Source organism: Apis florea, unplaced genomic scaffold, assembly GCF_048593485.1.
Source record: "Apis florea isolate Af1SG1 unplaced genomic scaffold, ASM4859348v1 contig_2293_pilon, whole genome shotgun sequence".
NCBI classification, from domain to species: domain Eukaryota; kingdom Metazoa; phylum Arthropoda; class Insecta; order Hymenoptera; family Apidae; genus Apis; species Apis florea.
In genome coordinates this window covers 4,787,656-4,812,021 of record NW_028256554.1, presented here as the reverse complement: position 1 = coordinate 4,812,021, position 24,366 = coordinate 4,787,656, and the positions used below count along the sequence as shown (strand labels likewise).

The 24,366-nt window shown below is 35.8% G+C and overlaps 2 protein-coding genes and 1 long non-coding RNA gene across 5 annotated transcripts; 1 reads left to right on the top strand and 2 right to left on the bottom strand.

Moving 5' to 3' along the window:
* Positions 1-19: 19 nt before the first annotated feature.
* Positions 20-3,005, bottom strand: LOC100866075 (WD repeat-containing protein 36). Its single transcript, XM_003694526.4, has 3 exons — positions 1,361-3,005; positions 997-1,274; positions 20-910 (listed from the first exon to the last, which is right to left on the bottom strand). Exons 1-3 carry the CDS (start codon positions 2,892-2,894, stop codon positions 56-58), a joined length of 2,667 nt encoding a protein of 888 aa, XP_003694574.2. The 5' UTR covers positions 2,895-3,005; the 3' UTR covers positions 20-55.
* A 132-nt stretch (positions 3,006-3,137) lies between these two features.
* Positions 3,138-5,415, top strand: LOC147658264 (uncharacterized). The gene is made up of 3 exons (XR_015290922.1): positions 3,138-3,416; positions 4,524-4,638; positions 4,848-5,415. It is a non-coding gene; the product is annotated as an uncharacterized LOC147658264 (long non-coding RNA).
* Positions 4,034-21,666, bottom strand: LOC105735761 (nuclear receptor subfamily 2 group E member tailless). Of its 3 annotated transcripts, none has more exons than XM_012487874.3 (9): positions 21,588-21,666; positions 19,126-19,206; positions 18,318-18,479; positions 6,022-6,148; positions 5,505-5,709; positions 5,150-5,269; positions 4,816-5,055; positions 4,546-4,627; positions 4,034-4,421 (listed from the first exon to the last, which is right to left on the bottom strand). In XM_012487874.3, the coding sequence occupies exons 1-9, from the start codon at positions 21,622-21,624 to the stop codon at positions 4,168-4,170; spliced, it is 1,308 nt and encodes a 435-aa protein (XP_012343328.1). In that variant the 5' UTR covers positions 21,625-21,666; the 3' UTR covers positions 4,034-4,167. The 3 variants fall into 3 exon arrangements, with proteins under 3 accessions (XP_012343328.1, XP_086760225.1, XP_086760226.1); XM_086904099.1 differs by having other exon boundaries at positions 4,034-4,415; XM_086904100.1 differs by having other exon boundaries at positions 5,505-5,700.
* Positions 21,667-24,366: the final 2,700 nt, after the last annotated feature.

Below are 24,366 nucleotides of genomic sequence, written 5' to 3'. Positions count from 1 at the left end.
ATAATAAAATATTATAAAATTATATAAAAAATTATGTTTTTATTATAATAAAATTTTACATCTTCTTTAACATTTGTACAACACTAAGATTATAAAACAATTTATCTCTTAATATCAACCATGTTTTGGATTGTACCTCTTGTAATATGTTTAAGTAATTTCTTAAGGATTCAGTTTCCGTTATTGTTGTTCCGTGCCATTTTAAAAATACAGCTAAATAAGCTTGTGATAATTCAAAGTCTCGTTTTCTTTCTATCATATAATAAATCATTTTCATAAAATGAAGTAATAAGATAGTCGATGTTTTTTCATCTGTTGAAAGTGATTGAATTTCAAAATCAATAGAACTTGGACTCATACATTTTAGTTTTTCAATAATTTCTTGATAATTATTATTTTCTACAGATAATAAAGATTTGCCAAATAATGTAAGACTTTGAAAATCAGGATGGACGATAAATTTCTTATTCGTCTCCGTATTCGTAACATCCGAAAAATCAAATCTCAATTCTAATGATGGAATTGTTGGTAGGAAAAAAGGAGCACTTTCCGTTGTTTTAAGTACTTCTTTTGGTTTGTTTCTTTTTTTAACAATATCTATATTTAATAGATTTTGCCATCTAGAATGAGCTAAACCAGACATTGTAATAAGATTATCCTGAATTTGTTCTGGAGAAATATACTCCAATTCTGGTTCAGAAAGTTCATCATCTTTAATATCATTAATTTCTATTACCGAATTGGGAAGTCCGATCATTGGAATCGGATCATCTTTATTTATTGCTTTTAAAGAAATATGGGAATAAAGAGTGCGATTCGACCATAAATATATACCTAGATTACATACATGTGTTGTAGCAAGAAATTCTCCAGTTGGGGAAAAATGTAATGATGTACATGCTTCTGGAATCTAAAATGTTACATTTGATTAATATTTTCGAATTTTTGTATTTTAAAATTAATGATTGAGTTGAGTTTTAATAATTTTTTATATACTTGAAAAATATCTATTAAATTAGAAGAAGGAATATCCCATGTACAAATTGTACAATCCATAGATGCTGTTATTAACCATCTTGAGTCAGGATTAAAACATGCATCTGTTAAGCGTCCTTTATGTCCTTCAAAACGTCGAACAATTTTTCTAGTATCAAGATCTATTAATACAATACTAAAATCTTCCAATGCTACAGCTATAAGAGAACTTTCATCATGATATCGTATCCATTCAATTGGCTCATCTAGTATCATTTTTGTTAGTGATTCTGTATCACCTTAAAATTAAAGTATTAATTATTATATTTTATTATTTTCACATCTTTTTTAATACATATGATATAAAAATAATTCATTTTCTTACCTATTTTTGGTTTAAAACTCCAATACTTTATACATGCATCTTTTCCAGCTGTAATTACAACTTGATTCAAAGGATCTACCATTACACCTTTTACAGGACCTTTATGTGCTCCTTTATCAGTACCATAGCTAGCTCTATGGATTCCTGATTGTATATTAAATCTTTCTACATGTCCATTACTATATCCAATAACAACAAAATTTCCACATTTTGTTAAACATATACTGCTTGCAGTAATATTATGATTGCCTTTAAATTTTTCTGGAAATAATTTATATTCTCCCATTCTTGTTTTATCAAAAGACCATGTAGTAACTGTACCCAAACCAGAATGTGTTGCTACAATGTTATCCCATTCTTTTTCTCTTGTTATTTCCATAGCAATTTCAGTAATTGGTGGCATTTGTAAAGGATCTTCAACAGCTCTTCCTCTTTTTTTTGCAGCTTTTCTATTAAAAGATGCTCTTCCTAAACTTTTATTTAACATTTCTGAAACGGTAGAAAACAATCTCACAGAAGAATCACTACCACCAGTTATTATATTTTCACCTTCATTTCCATAAAAACGAATAATAGTAGGAGGTTCTGAATGAGCTTCCCTGATTCTTAAAAGTCTTCCAGCTCCATCAGCTAAATCAAATATCCATAATTTTAAAGAATTATCAGGAGAAGATGACACTAAGAGTGGTTCATTGGGTAAATATTTTAATCCTGTTATAGCTCCAAAATGAGCTTTATGAAGTTGACTTTCTACTTTACGTTGCTCTAAGTTCCAAAATACAATATGACCATCTAAACTTCCTGTGGCCATAATTGGATGTTCATCCGTGCGAAAACTAATGGATGTTATACAACCCCAATCTTGCATTAATTCAAAAATACTTTCATCAAACTTTAAATTATGCAATATAATTCTTCCATCATTTAAACCAATTGCTACAACATCTATTGCTGGTGCTTGTTCAAGTACAGTAACTGCTGTATTCCAACCATTAAATGTATAAACTGATTTTAAAATTCTCAAATTCCATAATTGTAATTGACCTTGTTCACTTCCAAATAATACTTTGTTTATGTAGGTATTAGGATGCATTAGTGTTGTAATTTTGAAATGTGTATTGTTAAAAGTAAGTTCTGTTATTAGCTCTTCTGTTTTAACATCCCATATTTTAACATTACTATTTTCATCAACGGACACTAAATGCGGTCCAAAAGGTAATAAAGTGTGCACTGTGCAATCATGACCTTTGTAGGTATGTTTTATTTCTGATCCTCTTCGCCAAGCATATATTACATTTTCACATGCTGTATAAACGTGATAAACATCTCCCGCAAGACATGTAATTTCACCTGGATGTACTCCTGATACACTAAGAAGTGTAAAGTGCGAACAACTATATGTATGGAATGCATTACCTGTACACGTTACTATAAGATTTTCTTTTCGTCTTTTAATATATCTCGTGATGAGAGGAATATGATTAGAAACATATCCTAATGCTCGATTTCTTAAAAATATTTTACTATGTCCCATTGTTCTTTTTATTTTAAGTCAAAAATAATAAGGTATTTCATCTAAAAACTTAGGTTAGAATATACAATCATGCTTTTAATTCAATGGAAGCAGTTATGATGAAAACCATAGACTATTTTATTCAATAAGAGTGCACTCAAAATAATTTTTATAGTTTCTTTGAATATATATATATACGAAATTTCCATGAGATTCATAATTTTAAATGAACATATTATTGTAGAATATACTTTTCTAGAAAATATATTTTATGTTTTTGGAATATGAAAATAATGCGTCATTTCATATAATATTAATCTAATTATTTGTTTCGATAAAACTTTACAATTTTTTTACTTTTATTACAAGAGTGGTTCAACTATTTATAAAATATTCTGTGTTATAATATCGTTTAGATATATTATACACGTGATATATTTATTTAACAACGATAATGTATATAGATAATGTATAAAGATTAATTTGCCAAATGAAAATATAAATTTTATACATAAGGAATGGAATAAAAAAACATCATTAATAGTAAGTATTTTTTTTTTTTTATAATTTCATTTCAGTTATCCGTCACACATTTTCACGGATCCATATAAATCATTTTTATGCAGATATACATATAATATATGTATAAAACATATTATATTAATAACTATTCTATAAAATGAAATTTTGTTTTTTTTTTTTTACAACAAATATGTATTAATTTTAGCGAATATTAAATACAATAATAACAAATACATTCATATCACAAGTAACATTAAAATAATTGTACGTTATTACTTATCAAATATTAAAGTGTAAAGTATAACTTTATTAAATTACAATTAATAACACTTAGATTATTATCTACAAGAAAAAATAATTTTAAACATTACACGTAAATTAAAAACAAAAAGATAAATAAAATAATTATTAAGTATCAATTATCAGAATATTTACAAATGAATATAGAATATTTACCTATTTTTTATGGAAGCTTATCTTTATATAATACATTCACGAATCAAATTTTTTTAGCGAATTTACGGAAAGAAGAAAATATTAGTGTAACAATAAATTTAACACGATTTATTTCATACGAAGTTGTTGTGAGACAATCTATCTATTTATGAATTTTACGAAAAGATGAGTAATCTTTCGTATAGTTTTGCAGTCTTTGGCTATAGGTTTCGAAAACTTATCCCGTTCTCTATGACAATTGGTTTAAAGAATCGGAAGAGTTTTGGAAATCCACGGAGAATTTTCACACAATTTTTTTGCCATTTATTGACAAATCTCAGTTTGTGTGCCCTTTCATTTGGTACATATCAACGAGCAAACGCGAAATAGGAATTTCGCCGATAGTTTCGTGAAAAAATAAACGTTCGACCAACTTTGGGAAAATGGACGTCAAACGACCAACCACATGCATTAATGTTCCGCTTCTACCTGGTTGTCGTTGATAACAGGACTTCGTGTAATCTCCTAAAATACATTGAGCCTGATCTTGTAACATTTTGATCGACTCGGTAGCATGAAGACCTTCTGTTTCTATGAAACAACGTATCATTGATAATAGAGATTTAAAATATTTTTTCGTTGTATTAATTCTATTACATACTTTTAAAAATATATAATTTTTTTTTTTATTAGAAATCAAAATTAGTTTTATTACCTGGAGTAAACAGTGCTACTGCTTTCATACATCCCCATTCACTTCTGTCTGGTGAAAGTTGCCTAAAACGGCATATTGTATCCTAAAACATAGGTATATCATCCATATTCTTTTAATATAATTAAATTTAAAAATAAAAAATAATATATATATATATATATAATATACATACATACACACACACATATATGTAAAATAAATTGATTTTTTACGATGGAAAGAACAAATGTTTCATTCAAATGATAATTTTGAATAAATGAAATTAATTACCTGAATTGTAATTAATTGTTGATTCGTTGTAGCTTCATCCGGTAATCTTGCTCGTACTTGTTCATCCTCTAATAAACCGGTAATATTCCAAGATATGGACCATTGTGCTAAATGAAGAAGAAAAAGTTGTGTCCAGGAACCTTCGAGCAATAATAATTGATCGTTCTTCGAAAGCGATTGGAATAGGGGTAGGCAACAAACCCATCTTACTGCCATGAATAATAAACGTGCAGTGGTTTCCTGAAATTTTTTTTAGTTTATTTTTGATGTGCGATAAAATATTATAAATGATAATATTATATAATATATTTTTTTTTATGTTTGATATAATTACCTGTAATAGTTCTCGTGTAGGATTGGGATTTGGTAAAGTTCCCGAAGAATTATGACTACCTTCTGTTTGCTCTAAAGAATATTCTGTTTCCGATTGTAATGGTGCATTCCATACAAGTTCCTTATAAACGAAAAACGAACGAATATTTAAAAATAAAATAAATTTAATATCATAGTAAAAAGAAGAAAATATTTTATTTAAAAATATATTCAAAAAAATTAATTTTATAAAAATAAATCCTAAATAAAAGCATGGTATGTTCACAATCCCGTTTAATTTATCAGTTTCATCGTGCGAAAACTGTGAAATTTGTCGGATTGCTGATTATAAAGTTTGCAAAGTTTGAATTACTTACTTGACACTGTTCCGCGGACATTAGTATCTGAAGAAGGGGTGGTTGCGGCGTTAGGGCGACGCTCGAGGGTGCTGAATACAAAGTCGTGGTCGAAGGAGAATGCGGTAGAGCCAATGGTGCCGGAGATGAAGAATCTTCTGGTGGTTTCTGAACTAATGCCACTGGCCGTGGATAAGGCGAGAACCTTTGGTCACACCTGAACTTTCTGCACACATTATCCTTAGCGTCCTTTTATTCGAGTTATTTAGATGTAAATACTAAGAACATGATTTTGTAATATTTCGTACATTTACAATGAATTATGGTTTATTTTCTATTATTTTAATTTTATTTCTATTATCATTTTTCATTCTTTTCAATTTCAAAATAAAAAGTTGAATCATTCTTTCATAAGGTTTTTTTATGCTTTTTAAGTAGTATAAGTCGGCAATGTGTTAGCCATTTCTTTCAAAAATATAAATACAAAGAATTTTAGAGATTTAAAAAAAAAGCTTTTAAAAAAAAACTTTATACACACCTTTGATGTAACAGAACATAAGGGGAGCTAAGGCCAGCCCGTAATCGATCATTGTGCAAAGGTGGCGCGATTGGAGACTGTTGTTGGGGTTGTTTCGGCTTTCTCGGACCTCGTTCATGTTGTACCGCTAAATATTAATAATAAAGAATTTTATTATTTTTACTTTTAATTTTTTGAACGATTTTCTATAATATTTTTTTATAATTTTTTTTCTTAATAAAATCACTTCTTTATGTATCTTATATTTTCTAAGTTTATGTACCGTAAAGTATTTTAAAATAAAAATTCCAAAATAATTAATAATGAGAAAATTCGTAATTCAGAAAGAAGAAATTTATTTCAATATATGGAAAATTATTTTTTTCTTTCCTTTACGAATAATTTTCGTATATGTCAAATACATAAGAAACTGAATGATTGATTTATGAAATACACCTTCAATGTAATCACAAGTGATCTCTTAATGCCGGAGTACCATCTTCAATGGTTCTATTGAAGCCACTCAAGTGCTTAATAGGGGAAGCAAAAAAGACCCGCGTAGGATTGAACCCGGGGTTGAAGATTCCTTTAAATACGATAAATTACGCTTTAAAAGAGTCAATCGTTTATCACGTTTTACTGGTCTATAGAAACATTTACATCATTCAATATCTTTCAAATATCCTTAAATAAAGATGAAGATGAAAAATTATTAAAAATAATTTATTCATAATTTAATATATTAAAAAAAAAAAAAAAAAAAAAAAAAAAACATTTGATACTACGTAACATTTGATGGGAAGAGGGAGTAAGATTTTTAGAAAATTTCAAATTTTCATATTTCATATGGAAGAAGAATTATAACAAGATCACATATTTCTAAACTCTATATATCGAATCACAATTCAATTACCTCCTGGAAAATTAAACTTCAAATTCCCGCAATTCCACCACGATCCTGCCACGATCTTTCGCCTCATTTGCTCATCGATAAAACCTCAAAGTTTCTCGTTCACCCATTCTCGTGATCGACCCATCCCTCCTCTCCCTATCCCCGAAGAGGAAAAGCCTAACGATTCAAGCGTCACGATCATCCCAGGGAGTCACAAATCATCTCTCGCGATACTACGATCCTCCTCCTCCTCCCCCTCTCCCGCCTCCCTCTCTCCCCTCGATCTTCCACCGGTCTCCTATTAATATCACCCAAGAACTTAACGGTGGGAGCGAAAAAGAGTGCGCGCAGGTTGCGCGGAATTGAGTTGAGGGGGAGTGGTACTGTTCGAGATGTACGAGCTGTATTTCGTGGCTCGTACAGGCTGGTTGGGGAGGGATGGCGCGGTGGGTCGAGAGGAGGGTTGAATCTAGCAGGAGAGGGAGCGAGAGAGGGAATGGAGGAACGAGAGAGTGAACGCGATGGCTAACCGGGCGTCAGCTTCTCTCTTGTCAAGGCATCGCGAGAAAGGAGAGGGGGAGAGAGAGAGAGAGAGAGAGAGAGAGATGGAGTAGCAACGGAGGAAGACAGAGGCGTACACACGTTGAAATATGTAGGAGGGATATGTCGATGTATGCGTATGAGAGGGAGGGAGAGAGGAAGAGGAAGAGAGAGAATGGAACTGCAACTGGGTGGCAAGCACATCATCATTAATGAGGCTGAGCGGATAGCAGCCGTGGATTCCCACGTTCGCACTGGCGTCGCAATATCCGCGCCTTTATCCGACCTCTCTTTGTGCCATTGGCGGCGTAAGTATCTCTTTCCTTGATCCGGCTGACGACGAGATCGCGTGCGTGGAAGAGGAAAGAGAGGTTGGAAGGAGGTCAGAGGTGGGAAGGGGACTGTCCTTTTTGTTTTTCGAGCAATTAAGGTTCCCAAGGTTCGGTTCCTTTTTGCGTGAATTGATTCGTCTTGGATGTTGCGTGTTGATCGCGGGAAATTGTTTAATGAAATAATTTTAAAGAGTGAGTATACTTCAATGCAAGTAACATTGAAATAGTCGATTAAAAATACGAATTGTTTTTTAATAAGCTTAATTTAAGGAATTTTAAAGAAACGTTGATTAGAAGTGGAATGTTATATAAAATATGTGGGGTATGTACGTAATCAGTTGGAAAGTAAGGCGAGATGAAATCCGCTTCGGGTCTGTTTGTTTTATCGAGTAAATTGGCCGTGCATCGGAACAGGTACAAATATTATTATTTTCCGAGAGTAATAATTGTTTTTTCATCGGAGAATTTTCAGCCGAGCGAAAAAACCAGCAGGAGCCGCGAGCTTGTTTGCTTTGTAAGCAAAGTTCCTCGCATGCTGCACGCGGTCGAGATATTAAAATATAAAATTTATTTTTAAAAATGTTCTCCCTTTTCTTCTCTTCTTTTTCTCTCATCGGATAAGATAATATCATTTCGAGTTAATAATAATTTATAAAATTTTTACAATTATTTTATAATTTTACCGTCGTCATATTTTAAAACATTATCAGATATTATATATATATATATAATTTTGAAATATTTTTCAAATAATTTTATAAAGATATCGAGTGCAATACACGTATTCTTTTTATTTTATATATATGTATATATTATTTTGCTTATCGTTGCCTTTATCTCGCATGCGCAAAATTATAGAGCGAGTATTTTTTTTCCCCTCCCCCCTTACAGTAAAGTCCACTTTTCCTTGTTAATCCATATATATTTACAAATGTAAAAATATTTCAACAAATAAAACGAATTTCAATAATAGATAAAATAATTTCCAACAAATATACCGATATTGATAGAAATATTAATTTCATATTGATTTTGAAAATTCATATTGCAATGTTAGCTTGCAAAATTAATAACACTCAATCAAGCTAACTACTCAACCTTTTTTAATAATCTCCGATGGATAAAATAAAATAAAATCCAGCTGCAAGAGCGACAAGAATAAACGAAAATTATCGATCGTTACGAAATGTCAACAACAAAACATATCGAATCGTTTAAAATTAAAAAAATCCAGGGAAATAATAATAGTATCGCAGCAGTAGAATCCGTGTAGCAACGACGATAAACATGGTTATGATCGTAGCCGAGAATCCTCCCTCCACCCCCCAATTTCACCCCCCGATGGCCGTGTCTCAGCGACGATCCGCACGTTCCTCTTAATTCGTCGGGACAATTTTTCGCCGTTGGGGTAGCTTAAGGGGGTGACGATTTTCGTCGAGTACGTGCGTGCTCGCGATCCGGACGTCGAATGGACACGGGGATTAGGATCGCATGCGCCGGAATGGACCGCGCCCTTTTCATCCACCCACTCTCCTCCATCCTTTCTCGTTCGTAGCTCTGTCTCGTTTCCACGAACGGTCGCCGCTGCGAACGGGTCCGGCGTGGAAGAGAAGCCACGAGCCACGAGCGTAATACTCGCGTGCCACGTGTGCTCCACAATGCGAGTTCCCACAGTCGAGTGGCCTGTGTACAACCCGGCCATGGCCAGGTTAGGGCCCCCGAGCCTTTGCGTTTTGTCATTCATCCTCTCTGGGGGTGAAAGGGGGGAAAAGCTGGAGGAGGGGAGGGATGGATGACCACCGCTCCCGATCCCAGAAGAAGAAGGGACTAGAGAAGAGATCGGGGAGGATGAGACGGTTGGGAAGGAAGGAGCAAGGTTTGGGAAGGAAAAGGAGGAGCAACAGGGGGTATCTATTTGGGATGTCTGTTGGGGTGGTGAGAAGGAATGAATTTGTGGATATGAATAGGGGGAGGGGTAATTGAATTGTAGATCATCTAATCGCTGACAATCTGAACGTTTCTCTTAGGGGAATGTTTGTTTCGAGAGAATGCAACAATAATTTTTGTACGAATTTTGTTGAAATATATCGTTAAAGTATGCGATTTGCATCGATAAATTCGACAGGATCTAATCCAACCAAAGACCCAGAACCGAAAGAAAAAAGATTATAGGGAGAGAAAAATCGCGGCAATCGTAGAATAAATCGAGTTTAATCTGCCTCATCCTGCTGTGCAGGGAAGAATCTAAAAGAGTACTTATCAGTAACTAACAAAACTAGAATAACAAGAGAGAGGCAGAAACAAAGGAAAAGGAATAAAGTAGAGTGCGAAACGGTGAAAAAGCAAGCGGATAAAGGAGCACAAGTGTACAAGTGACAGAAATGGTCGGAGAACGAGAGCACGTGATGCACGTATGCGGGAGAACGAAATTCGACTGTGCGCCACTATGTATACGCTTCTCTATATACGCGTGTATATGTGTGTGTGTGTGTGTGTTGGACCGTGCGTGGGGTCGGTGCTCACACGGGCCATGGATCACAGGGCTCACACTCTCTATCCTGCTAAACGGTAAACCGATCTGTGAACATTTCAGCAGTCAGCGATCTCCAAGGCTAATCCTCGAGTGAGTGGGGTTGATACATCGACTACCACCACCACCACCACCGACGGCCCTCGCCTTCACCACCATCAGCATCGCCATCAACGTTTCCGTGCCGTCGAGTTTAGCCGATTGGAGGGGCCGAATTCGCGATTCGTGTGTCGTACCCGCGTGTACGACGCGCCCGTACACGTGTTACCACTCCAGAGAGATTCATATGGAGGCTCTACGTATGTGTGTGTGTGTGTGTGTGTGTGAGAGAGCGTGGGTGTTGGTTGCGTCGGATAGAGAAAAAAGGGAACCGATCCTTTCAACCTGTTTTCTGCCTTTTTGGAAAATACTATGAATGTTCTGACATAGGGGTGAACGGTGGAAGAACGGAGGATTGGTGCGTGAGTCTGAGAAGGTATTGGATTTGTAATGAATGATTGAATTTTTTTTTCTACGATCGTTTGAAGGATAAGATTTTAAAGTATCGTATGAATTTAAGTAGAAAGAGTCAATTATTGACTCGTACTACTGTCTCCATTGAAATATAATAATATTGCATATTTTGTATCCTAATAAAGAAATTAGAATAGCGTTATGTTTTCACTTGAATCTGTTCGATTCACGCGTGAAGATTTTTTCCGATTAATATTAACCGATTCTTCAATATTAGTTTTTAAAGTGAAAAATGTTTAAGCTCGATAGCGATTATTCTGAAACGAAATACGTGTTTGAAACAACGAGTTATAGAAATTTGATAAAAATTTTTTGTGTCATGCATACATTCTTAATAGGGTATGATCTGTTGTCTCTTCCGAAAATCTGATTCACGATGCGACTAAGTACGTATGTATGTTATGCAGATTAACAGAGGAGGGTTATCGCATGACATTTCACATATGTGTAAATGAGATGACCAACGATTAATGGACTGTTCAATAGGATTATGTGTCCAATAGGACCCTGTATAAGGGACCTGTACACGAAGATTCGTAGTCACATTAATTCAGAGATATTCGTGTTAAGTACAACTTGCATCTTCCACGACCAATCAAATTGTTCAATTCTTTCAATCACGAATCCTTTTTCCCCCCAGAATTCTCAATACAGATATGTTTATTCGACTCATTCTTGATGAGATTGCTGCCATGATCCAAAATTTTTCAAAAACAGGAACTCTCCTTTTCTAAAAATTCTGAACGCACTCGTTTCTATTATCAAACCTTAAATGTAAACCTTGTTTCCAAAACCACGAATACATATATATTCCTTCAACACGCCTAAAAATACAATCGCAAAACAACTTCAAAACATCGAAATTGAATCTTCCCCGTTTAAATTAATCACAATCCAAACCTCTCCAAAATAATAAAATCCAATATTACATATATTCTTTCCTAAAATTCATTTCTTTAAAATTCTTCTCTAATTTCAATCGCAGCAAGCTCAAATTTTCTCAAACTTGTACATAATTAGCCACGATCCAAACAACATTCGAAAGAATTCGTAAAGAAATTACATTCGCGAACGCGTTTGACGCTTGCTTTAAAAAACTCGCGATAGAGGGCCTTCCCATTTCGCGAGAATGCATAAGCTCGCGGCCGTAATTCTCTCTGTTACGTGAACCGTGTCCATGAACGCGGTTCCTCCGAGCGTTAGTATGACAGGTGACGATCAAAGCCCGGCTTAGCGCAACGACCCGTTCCGTCTACACACATCGCGCGTCCTACCGCAAGAGGGAGAGACCGTCCGTTCGCTGTCTTCCTCTTTCCACCCCCGCGGCGGCCCGCTTCGCACGCTCGCCGTCCTCGTCCCTCTTCGGGGAGACCCGCTTTACAGTTTACCGTTTATGTGGATGGATTGATGCTGCCGGCCGCGTGTACGGCACGCCTCGCTTCGTTGCGTTACCAGCCGTCCACTCCCACGCAACCCCCTTCCAATCGTTCTCACCCCTGTTCTATGGTTTTACCCCGCTTCTTCGTCGCCGGCCGTGGTCGACGCCAGCACGCGGTCGGTTCGCCGATCGGCCAGAGGAAATGTTACTTGTTACCGCTCCATTCTTTATAGCCGCCTTTTCTATTTCTATGGATATTAGGTGGTTTTCGATTTTCCTTTTATTCGACGATAATTATGAAAGAACGAGTCGGTGAGTGATGATTAAATAGGTTTTTTTAGCTTCGATTCTTCGTTGTCTTTTTATCTCTATGGGTATTTAGTTTGATTTTTTTTTTTTGTTGGACGATAATTGAATGAAAGAACGATCGATGAGCGATGATTAAATAGGTTTTTTAGTCTTGATTCTTCGTTGTATTTTTATTTCTATGGATATTCCGTTTGGTTTTCCTTTCGTTGGACGATAATTATAAAAGAACGATCGAGTGATGATTAAATAGATTTCGATTCTTCCTTGTATTTTTATCTATGGATTTGATTTTTCTTTCGTTGAACGATAATTACGAAAGAATGATCGGTGAGTGATAATTAAATAGGTATTTTTATATTCGGTTTGGTTTTCCTTTCGTTGGACGATAATTGTGAAAGAACGATCGATGAGTGATTATTTTGAGGAGATGGATTAATTGTTGATTGTGGTAATAGGAGAGTTTACTGTAAGTAAATGTAAAATAAATGATTGTTGTAAACTCGATCTTTTATAGCTATCTTTTTATATAAATGGTTTTCTTCTTTCCCTCTGACGATTAGATAAGTCAATTCAATGAGTTACTAGTCGAACAATCAAGATTACGAAGAGTAGCTAATTATAACAGTTATCGATAAATACTAAACTTTATTTGAAACTTCAATTAATTTGTGAGATCAATTCTGTTTCTCTTGGTTTCATGGTGATTGATTAGCTTGTGATCTTTTTAAAGAAAGAAAAGTTCAATAATAGCAAGTGTAAAATAAATAATTCGTGGAATGTTAAAATCAGTATCTTCGTCTCTAAATCTTGTCCATGCCCTAGATCACGTATCCTCGTGGAACCTATCTCAATTCAAAACGATGCGAGGAAGGTTTTCAATTGATAACGCAAGAGGCCAAGTCTATGACTTGTTCGAAAACGAAATGAACGAACCCCTTTAGCCCTTTCTCGCCTTACGGTCAACATCATTCCCAATGTACACATACAAATCGAGGCAGCCGCTTGGATCTGCAAACTTTGCCTCGTTTCATGCCCAATCGATCGTGGCTCGCAACTTCCAAGTTTAAATCTCTTTGTTTCCGTTCATAATTCGGGGCCACCCTTTGCGGAGGTGGCAAAAGCACTCTGAACCGGAATTAAACCGGCGCGCCCCGTGTTTGCCCCTTTCGCCGGTAGAAAATCGGGATTATTTCCGATACTTCCACGTTTCCACGATAACTTTCCAACGTTCACGCTTCCCGCACTTATGGGATGGGCAACGATTGACTTTGACCTCTGAAATTTCAGCGCGAAACATCATAGAATTTTCTCACGAGGAACATCTCGTCTCATTCCATCGAATTTCAAACTTTTAGAAGAACACGCCTCTTCGAATCGAAATTCACCTTTTTAAGAAAGGAGGGAAAGGAACCCTTTAAAAAAAAAAATAAATAAAAAGAAAAGGTGAAACTAACACGTATCGCAAGAATGGTTGCAAATTCGATAAAGATACGAAAGGAAGTCGAAGATTGGAGGAGCGGAAGGAGGATTGGACGGGTCGCCGCGAAATCCTCTCTTTCCCTTTACAAGTTACAAATCCTCGGCGGTAAGCCGCTTGGTAATCTTCTGATATCGTTTAACGCCATATTTCGCAAAATATACGCGGGCGAGGCGCGTTTCGTCGAAAAGGTAGGCAGGGCAGAGCAAATGACACCGGAGGGAGGGATGAATTTGCTGCGAAGGGTGGCTGGTACACTGGTTGATGGTGTGAGGGGTTAGAGAGATCTGTACCGGTTGTCAGGCGGCGGATGATTGCATGCCTGCGGCGGAGCTTCGCGAGGCACCGCATACATAATATATACCACTTACCGAGTGGTCACCTACGTTTTATGGTCGCCTCACAACGTTCCATCGTGAAAAAAAAGAATATCCACCGCGATAAAAAATGTTATACGTGTTATAAATGTAAAACGAAAATTGTAAGCACGAGAGAAAATATGAGTGTGAAATAATACATGCGAGTGATACGTAGGATGCTTGTTCGAGAAAATTATTATCACAATCAGTTTCCAATGAATTATCAAATTAACTTGATTCACGTTTCTTCTAATTATATTTAAAATGTACAGATGCTTTCGAAAAAGCTGATCGTCGGCTTTTATTCAAACAAGATACAATCTCTTATCCGAACAATTGCCGCAAATCGAAACATCCATCGATTTTTTTTCAATCCAATATATCTTCGTAAATCCTCTTTTTTACTTTTTTACTTTTACCGCGATCAACCCTTTCATGCTACACCCTTCTCGATTATCTTCTCGCATCGTCGTTAATTTCCGCGAAACTGGTAGCATCCGGATGCCTCGCAACGAGCACGAGTGTACTCGTTTTACGCGGATGATGATTGGGGAGGAGGGGGAGACAAACGAGAGGCGAAGGAAGAAGAGAAAGAGAGGAGGGAGACGCAAGAAACGGAGGCTCACCTCACCCCGTGTGGAGTCTCCTTAACGTTAGGAAGCTCTGCCACTAATTGAATCTCCTCTCTTACTCGCGTCTGGAGCCTCAGCAACCGCTGGGAACCGGAGCACCCGTCCTGCATTAAACACCCCCGACACCCTGTCCACCCTCATCCCCATCGAGCTCGGTCTGGTCCGCCCCTGGCTGCCTTTCTCTTTCGATATGTACCTCTATCTCTCATCCGCCGCTCTTTGCCTTCCTTTGAATATGCTCTGCCTTCCTTTCTCTTCCCTTCCACCTTTTTTCCTCTTATTTCTCTCTCTTTCTCTGCGCCGCTTCCTTCCTTCTTATTTAACCGCCTGCCACGTTTCTCTTCGAAAGGTATCGCTTCTTGATCGAGATCTCCTTTCCTTCGCTATCACCTGGTCTTTCCATTTCTCTTCTTCGTCTCTGAGAAGAGTTAGAAAAACTCTCGTCTCTCTCGTTTATTCGAGTCGATTGTTTGAGAATTGGGATCGACGTATGGCAGTCATGTTGGAACAATGGAACCTCTTAAATAATAGACGCTTGACGATGATAGATCGATGCGAAGTTTTCGTATCATTTTGTACCTTCAAATATGAACGTATATAGAATCTTAGGAAACGAAGCGCGAAGATTAGCAGACGAGCGATTAATAGACTCACAACGTGTAGAATTTATCGTTTCGCTCGAGATGATGTATTAGAATTACGATATACGTGGAAGTGTAAAATTTACTGTAACAATGGATTAGGGAAAATTCGATCAGAGAGAGGGTATAAAAATGAGAGACATTTTAAAAACATTTTAAAATTTTACGTCCGAAGGTCCGAAGGATTAAAACGTAGAATTAATAGAATTTTTACGCAGAAATGTAAATCATTTCACCAAGAATCCATTAATTACGCGCATAACCGTGACATCGTATTCAGTTGAAATATCAAACGAGGATTACGCAAAGTCGTGTACTTATCGATATGAAATCCGATTTACCCTGCCACGCGGAATATACCTTCGAATCAATATCATACTCCGATACTTGGGGGCCACAATAGGCGGATATATAAAATATCCCCGTGTTCATCGTTAAAAATATCATCGTTAAATATCATCGTCGCCGTGTCAAAATTTCCTCCGCCGAAGTACGAAACACCCTTCGAAACACCAGTATCGGGTCAAATAACATAACATTTACACGTAATACAAGAAGTGCGACAAAATTTACAGCGAATAAATGTTAATTACTGTTCGACCTTTCATCGAGAGGACATAATGTAATGCAACGTCGAGAGGAGATTACGCGTTTTCGATCGATTAATTAATTAAATGGAAATGGTCGGCAACGGTATATAGAAATATATGTATATGCAGAAGCTCGTTTCCTGAATTTTGCGGCGATATATATATATATATCGAGAATCGTGTTGGAAAGTAACGCGTCAAGTGAGAGATCATGGAAAAAGCGAAACGTGGTATGACGATGCGGAATCGTTATTGAGTCTCTCCACATTTCGTTCCAGTTCCATTGAAGTCTCTCGTGTCGTCGATTAATAGAGATACGCGGCATGTTGCGCGAGAAATGCAATTTCGATCAAGTTTAATACCGGGTGAAAAATTCGATCGTTCGAAAATAGGTCGAAACATCTCTGGCAGTGAGCGTGATGCACTGGCAATTTTGATTCTTGCTTCTATGAAAATTGTTCTAAGTTTGAGATAAGATCGTACCGATTTTGCACGTGTTAATTAATTGATTAAGTAATTTTAGACGAGATGTTAAGAATTAAGGGTTTTTGGTGCATGATTTTGGTGTTATTTTGAATAAATTGTTAATTTATAATTAACAGTTCGTGTACTTCTGTACTTTGAAACGATATAATTTTTAAAAAAATTTGAAGCTCGTTAATAAATTTTGATACTTAATTCAGGTATATATCCATTGACGAATCAATTGTAAAACCAACGACAAACAGACGATTCAACCATGATTGCTGTTTTACTAGATCCACGACTACGTTTGCTTAGGAGGGTTTGTCTGACCAATAGCCACTAAAGTCACTGTCTTTGCTAGGCATTCGTGGCTCGCGTGAAACCACAAATTGCGACGAAAGAAATGCTAATTCGTCGAGAAACGAAGCCGAGAAATTCATTCTCAAATGTAGCAAAAATAATATAATAATTTTTTTAATAAAAAAAAAGAAAAAACTTTACTGCAACTTCTATTTCATTTTCTACTTAAATCCACCACAAAATGATAGCACATACTGTAATTTAAATTAAACGTGTTATTAGTCATTGGAAATAACAAATGACAAATGCTCGATTTATTTTATGTATACGTTAACCAATTTATTTCGTACATTTTTTTTACATCGATTGAATTAAACATATATATATATATATATATATATATATATATATATATATATATGTATTATAAAATGGAAGAGAAACGTGCAATCATTTTGTCATGAATCGTAATATATAAATTTAAAAATAAGCAATTCTACTCATATACATTGATTATAGTACAGACAAAAGAAATAGACTATCCAAATTTTACCATTTATTTCCCTGTCAGCCATATTCCATTGGATATTATTTAAATTATAATCAATATTAATAAGATCAAATAAATATCTTATAAATTCATTTATTCGAAAATTTAATTCTCCATCATCCTCTTTTTACATTTCACATTGAGAAATACTATAACTTTCAACCAGATTTTGTTACATTAAACTCACAACAAATTATATTATTACAAACAACAATTATTCCTCACAAAAAAAGATATCGAATACATTAAAGATGATTAATTAATTTCCTCTTTCTTCTAATTAAAAACTCTTTTCTTTATTTTACTTTAACGTTCGAACCACTTCTCATTACAAAACTGTTCTCTTTCTTCTCATACTCTGCTCAACTCCGCGAATATAATTCTTTCTTCGCATTAAGAAATTCAAATTAATCGCTAAGTTCGCCAAGAAATGGTTCTCTAAGTTAGTTAACTGAATTAAAAGAAAAAGAAAAGAAAAGAAAAAAAAAAGAATCGTCATTGTAAAACAATCGTGAACAATTACAAGATTGAAGCCTATTTCTTTCGTCTCTACTATAAGTTAAGAAGGGTGTAGAGTCCGCGGAGAAAACAGAGGCAGCCTGCTCTGGTGGGAGCTCTTCGAGGCCCTCCTCTTGACAGGAAAACGCGCCATTAGGCCGGTCCCGTTGCTCCTATGATATCGTGGTATTTCTTTCCTCTCGCGGAATCACACCTACGATACTTTTTTCTATAGGAGGCGTATCTGATCTCACGATCCTATGTTAAACATATAGAGAGAAAAAGAGAGAATTCAAAAACATTCCGCTTACCGTCTCTGTTCATATTGGCCTCGAAACACTTGGCGAGTCGGCATGCACGGCATTGGTTCCTGTGGGTCTTGTCGATGGGGCAGCGCCCTTTCATGGCACCCTGCACCTTGCAGATGTACCTTCGATTGCTGTGTATGCTCCTCTTGAAGAATCCTGAACAACCTGGATAACATATAAAAATTTCCACCTTGTTTTAACGATCGATTTCGAGTTTCAACATTAAGGGAGAGTCGAGCGATAAATTAATACCAAAGTTTCTACAGGTTACTTTAAAAATAGGTGATCAAAAATTGTAAATTGTATTTTAGAAAGAAAAATCGTGAAAAATCTACACATGCTTCGATATCTTAATGATATATTCTACGTGTTTCTTGATATTTTCTTTCTTTTTTTTTCTTTTTTTTTTTTTCTTTTTTTTATTCTTAAAGAGAATAGATAGAATACCAAAGTTTCTGCACCTGTTTCTGAAGCACCTATATATATGTACCGACGGATAGATTACTATCACTGCACGACCTTTATATTGACCATTAATTAACATTTTGCCCTTTGTTATCCGTTTAATTGAATTGGCATCTCTTTTTAATGAACGTTCTGAACGAATCTAATCTAGGAACACTGTTGTGAAACTTGTCGTGAAAATAATTGTCGTGAAATTCGAATATATGTATTTTAATTAGCTGTCAAGTGAACGAATTGTCAAATAAAATTGTAATCAACGAATCTGTTGTTCTCTTGTTATGGAACCGTAAACCGTTGTGGTGTCTTTTAATGGAAAAATTGATGTACAGAAGAGCTTGATAATTACCGTCGCAACTGTAGATGCCGTAGTGTTTTCCAGAGCTACGGTCACCGCATACCAGACACGGTATATCAAGTAATCTGTCCCCTACAACAGAAATTGACTTAATGGAAAAACGGAAAGTCTAATAAAAGTGTTAATTATAATTCTCGTTTCTTTTCTTTTTTTTTTTTTTTTTTTCATTTTTTACTCATATTCGTTCGTTCGATAATTGATTGAAACGTTATTTTTTATTTTCAAAAATACATGAAATTCACGAACGAATCATGATTAATTTAACAAATGAAAAGTTAAACTTTGTTAAGGATATCTCTTCTATCCACGCAAAGATTGATTGGAATTTTTTTAAAAAAAAGTACGCGATAAATAAATGATTGTTCAAATAATTAAAGATTTTACAATATTTCTAAATGTTATAAATTAATTAATTACTATGTGATTACAATTGAAGTATATCTATTCTATAAAAATATTTATTTTGCTTTATTTTGTTTCGTGAACGTTTAAATTTTTAATGACAAAAAAGTGTTGAAAATCATATTTTCCATAACTCAATTACTTGACATATTTCCTTCTGCAATATACGAAAAATTAAAACGATAAAACAAATTCATTGATTACACGTTTATAGCTGCTACTTTCTGTCTGATCATATACCGATATTTCTACTTAATTTTTATTCTCCTGAACGCGTTCAAGCAACCTTTCCCTTCGAAACTTTCTTTTCCACGTACTTCTACAAATTTTCACGCATTATACCACTCTCAACAGCTTTACATCACAATCATCACAATAATATTATTAAACTAATTTATCATTAATTTACATTTCCTCGCGAAAAAAGATCCTATAAATTCTAATCAAAAAAATTCCATTCGCTCGAACACCATCAAAATTCACAATTTAAGACATAACGTCCGTTTAATTGAATCGCAAAAAAAAAAAAAAAAAAGAAAAATAGATAAAATAAAATCGTTTAAATCTTCTTTTCGAATAAAAAAATACTTGAATTTCAGATAGTTGGCCATGCGATTAATCCACCGTGAGAGATATCGAGCAATCGTATCGTACAGGAGGAGGAGAAGAACTTAAAAACGGAGCGAAAAGCTGGCGGAAATAGGACTCCGTTTAAGAAAGCAGAAGCGGACCGCAAGAAGAGCTCGGGCGTTAATCTGTTCTCCCCCTTTTCGGAGGAACCCTAATCGTCCTAATGATCCGCGGCAAGAAAAACACGGCCATGCCTAAGCCAACCAAAGCTTCCGTTTCTGGCCTGGGGAACCAAACCACCTCTTCTTCTCACACCAAAAACCTACCAACCTAACCCGATCAGCCTTCAACCCTAACGGATTACCTCCTTTCGACGTTTACGCTTATATCTGGAGAGTGTCGTCTTATGTGTTCTAACGCGCGTCGATTAGAAGTATAAACGATCGTGACGCAGGAGGAATTAAGTAAGTGTGCCCGATCTTTGGAAAGACGAGTCGTGGTGATCTTTTCTTTCTTAAATTATTAAGAATTGAAATTTCCTTTAATATCAGGGAGGAAAATTGAAAATAAATTAAGTAAAATTTTGTGGAATTTTATTTTTTTGTTTTGTATTGTTCAAAGAATAAATAAATAAAATTGAATCGAACAAGAAATAATTTAAAAACGTGTATATATAATTATGGTGTTATAATAAAAGGATTCAATAAAATCGTGTTATCATATTATCGTGGAACGGTTAAAAAAGAAAAGTCACAACTTCAATTAGTAGTTAGTAAGTAAACAATCAAACCAATTAATTTCCATAAAAAACAAATAATTCGATGCAAGAATCGCAATTTAGAAAAACATCAAAATTTGTGCAAATTCGATACAAACCGAAGATAATAACCGCCCTCTCATCCAGAACAAATTCCTAACCTCCACAATTCAATCACTAATCCCAATCATCGGTCCCACCGAAATCGAATCCATTCCAAGGTCACCAACCAACAATAACACACATTTAAACACAACTCAAAGATCAAATATCCAAAAATAAAAAAGGTCCTTCAAAATCAACCACGAATCACAAACCATCAAAACAATAAAAATTAAAAAAAAAAATCTGCACCCACAAAATTGATGAAAACGTGAACAGGCCGAACTCCCGGCAGCCACCAAGTCAAATGTCACCAAGTCATAGAAATTTCGAAAAAAAAAAAAAAAGAAACGAAACGAAAAAAAATCAATCGACAACGAATCAATCGAAAGGAGGAAGAAGAAGAAGAAGAAGAAGAAAGAAAAGAAAGAAGATATACAATCCCGATATTGATTAACAATAATACGTGTTTTTACAAAAGAAACGAAAGGAAAAGAAGAGAGAGAGAGAGAGAGAGAGGAGAGAGAGACACGTGTGTCACTGTGTTCGCAATCAGTCGAGTCTGTTGAACACCGGGCGAGAAAAGCAAGAAGAGAGGCACACACAGTTTATCGGAACTGACCTGTGCCCATCCTTCGCGACTGATCAAAGTCGAGCATCCCCAGACGGACGACTGGACCAGCGGTCGTTTCCGACACGACGCCGAGGGAGTCGCGCGAAGTCTCGAAGCGTTCTCCGTGACGAGGTGGCTTCGAGCCTTGGCGTAGCTACTCATCTCGCCGGGAAGGGCGGGTACGATGCCGCGTGTTCGTGTGTTCGGGATCCCCCCATCTATGTGTGCGGCCCGTGTGCGTTTGTACGGCTCGTGTATACGCGCGTATATAGGGGCTGCTGCCCGATTGGCTGTCGGAGTTGCCTATCTCCCCTGACCGTAGCCATGCTAGCTGGAATCACGGGTCGTTCTTCAACACGCTCGACGTGCTTCTAGGAGTGGGTGGATGGGGGTGCCTAACACACGTACAGAACTTCCTAAACGGCCGCGAGTCGGCGTAGCTATGACGTCGACATGGGGGTGGCGAGGGCCTCGAACGTCTCGCGTTCTCGATTTCGTTGCTCGAATCGAGAAAAGATCGTTGGCCAATCCGTCCACTTTCGCTTCTTCGACTTTTTTTAGAACTCTCGTTTATACGATCGTTCGAATTTAAACGATTTTTTTTTTTTTTTAATATAATGTAAATTTCGTATGCTTCGTGTTTTTTTGTAGTTGGAAAGTCGTAAAATTGTAATAAAATGTATAATTCTACGTACGTCGAATTCTATGGTTAATGTGATTCATTCACGCGCATTCACAAAAATCAAAGGTCTAATATCATTATATTCCCGGTGGGAGTGTTGGCTTAAAAATTGTTCGAAAGAATTGTTCGAAAATCGAAAAAATCGCGTATTTATTGATTTCGTGTGATTTTTAGGCACACCGCCTTGCCAAGTCAGATTGTTCGACGATTTAGTCGACGAGGGATGGGATTGTAACCATCGCTAGATGCGGCTTTAGTCAGGCTATTGCACGATGTACACCACTTCTTCAATGTGGCTGGTACGTTGGCCTGAAATGGAGGGAGGTGGAATGGGTGAAGAGGGGAGGGAGAGGAAGGTGACAGGAGGATAGGTGGGGAATTCCAACGGGCGACTAGACAGCCCGGGGACTTGCTGGCCGAGTGGCTGACGCGACTATAGTGGGGTAGTGCTAGTTAGCCACGGGAAATGCGGGGGCGGCTCCAAAGGCCACGTTGTCAGACGAACGTTACCACCGTGTCATTGGTCGACTCCACCCCTGAGACAGCACAGGGGTGCAGATCTATGTAGCAAGGGTGGATGGGCGTTTCCAGCACGCCCATTCGACGCTGGAAAAGAGCGAGGATCTCGGCGACCAACCGGTGCCTCGAGATTAGACTGACGTCGTAGGTGGTTGCGTGCGATACCATTTGTCGATGAGATGCTACGCCAACCGGTTTCTTCCGGTTGCTGGGCCAAGGGGATGGCTGGAGATCGACATGATGATGCGAGAATTGTGGTTTGTGGGGAAAGAAGGGATGGTAAATGCAAAGATAGTCGACGGGCGAACTCCTCTTTCCAATCCTCGAGCCGTGAAATGAACATTGTGCTTCGATTCCTGGAACTTTTCAGGAGAATGCGATGTATGCAGATCTCGTTCTCTTTCTCTTTTCTCTCGATGTCTATGAAATGTGTGTGAATATATCTCGATATATCGTTTTATATCGTTTATGAACGATGATAGATAATGAAAGGTCGAAAGATGGAAATTATTGATAATTATTTATTGAAAAGAATTAAGTTTTGTTTTAAAGTAAAGAAATTAAAATAAAATATCGATGCGTATTTGCAAAATGCTTATGTTTTTATATTATATTAAAATTGTTTAATATTATTTGAACGTTCGCGTCTTGTATGTAACATGTAGGAATATTATTATTAATATAGTTGAGTCAAATTATAGATTCTACAAAGAAATCTTGGATAACCTATTTTTTCGATAGAATATTTTAAAATTCCTTTCTTTCTTTCAAAGTCAAAACGAGTTAAAAATATTCCCATGGATATATCATAAGAGATCGTTGTTTTAGAAATACATTGATATAATATTTATAATTAAATTAATTTTTTAATTAATTTAAGATTAAAACGCATTGCAGCTTTGAAACAAAAATGATAGAAGTACGTACAATTGATATCTCGTACTTTGTCACGGTCACGTGCTAAGAGTAAGGATAGACAAGGAGAACAAATGTGCGAAAGAGATAGAGATAGTATAAAAATTAGGGAATCAGCGCCATCTTCAGAGTGCCGCAAATGAAACATAAAAAAAAGAACAGAAAATAATAAAAAAAGGATAGAGATAGGATAGAATTGACTCGCAGCGCCATCTCTTGAGTATCTTTGACATTTTTTCTAGCTAAATTTATAAATATATCCGAGAGATGGCGTTGATTCTTTATTCTTATTCTAACTTATCCTTCGAAATTTATCTTTCAAAAGGTATCTTTAGCACTCGAGAGATGTCGCTAATGGTCAATTCTTATCTCTATCCTTCTCTTATTATTTTCTATCCTTTCTTTATGTGTTTCATTTGCGGCACTCTGAAGATGGCGCTCATTCCATAATTTTTATACTATCTCTGTCCTGCTTTTATTACTTGTTTTCCTTGTCTATCGTTGCTCGAAAATTTATGTAATTAAAAACGATTTCAATATCTGTTTAGCTTTATTTTTTATCCAATATATTGATTAAAAAATATAATCTAAGGGATATTAAGACATTTAGATATAAGATACATATACAAATATATGTAATATTATTAGAATTATTAAAAGATGAAAATAATA

What these genes read in the sequence shown, in the direction of transcription:
- LOC100866075 (XM_003694526.4), bottom strand. Translation starts at nt 2,894, where the DNA reads ATGGGACATAGTAAAATATTTTTAAGAAATCGAGCATTAGGATATGTT. An exon ending in GAGTTTTAAACCAAAAATAG is followed by an intron (nt 1,275 to 1,360) that starts GTAAGAAAATGA and finishes TTTAATTTTAAG; the next exon opens with GTGATACAGAATCACTAACA. An exon ending in ATTTAATAGATATTTTTCAA is followed by an intron (nt 911 to 996) that starts GTATATAAAAAA and finishes GTAACATTTTAG; the next exon opens with ATTCCAGAAGCATGTACATC.
- LOC105735761 (XM_012487874.3), bottom strand. Translation starts at nt 21,624, where the DNA reads ATGCTCGACTTTGATCAGTCGCGAAGGATGGGCACAG. An exon ending in CGGCATCTACAGTTGCGACG is followed by an intron (nt 18,480 to 19,125) that starts GTAATTATCAAG and finishes TATGTTATCCAG; the next exon opens with GTTGTTCAGGATTCTTCAAG. An exon ending in AACAATTAATTACAATTCAG is followed by an intron (nt 4,628 to 4,815) that starts GTAATTAATTTC and finishes CCTATGTTTTAG; the next exon opens with GATACAATATGCCGTTTTAG.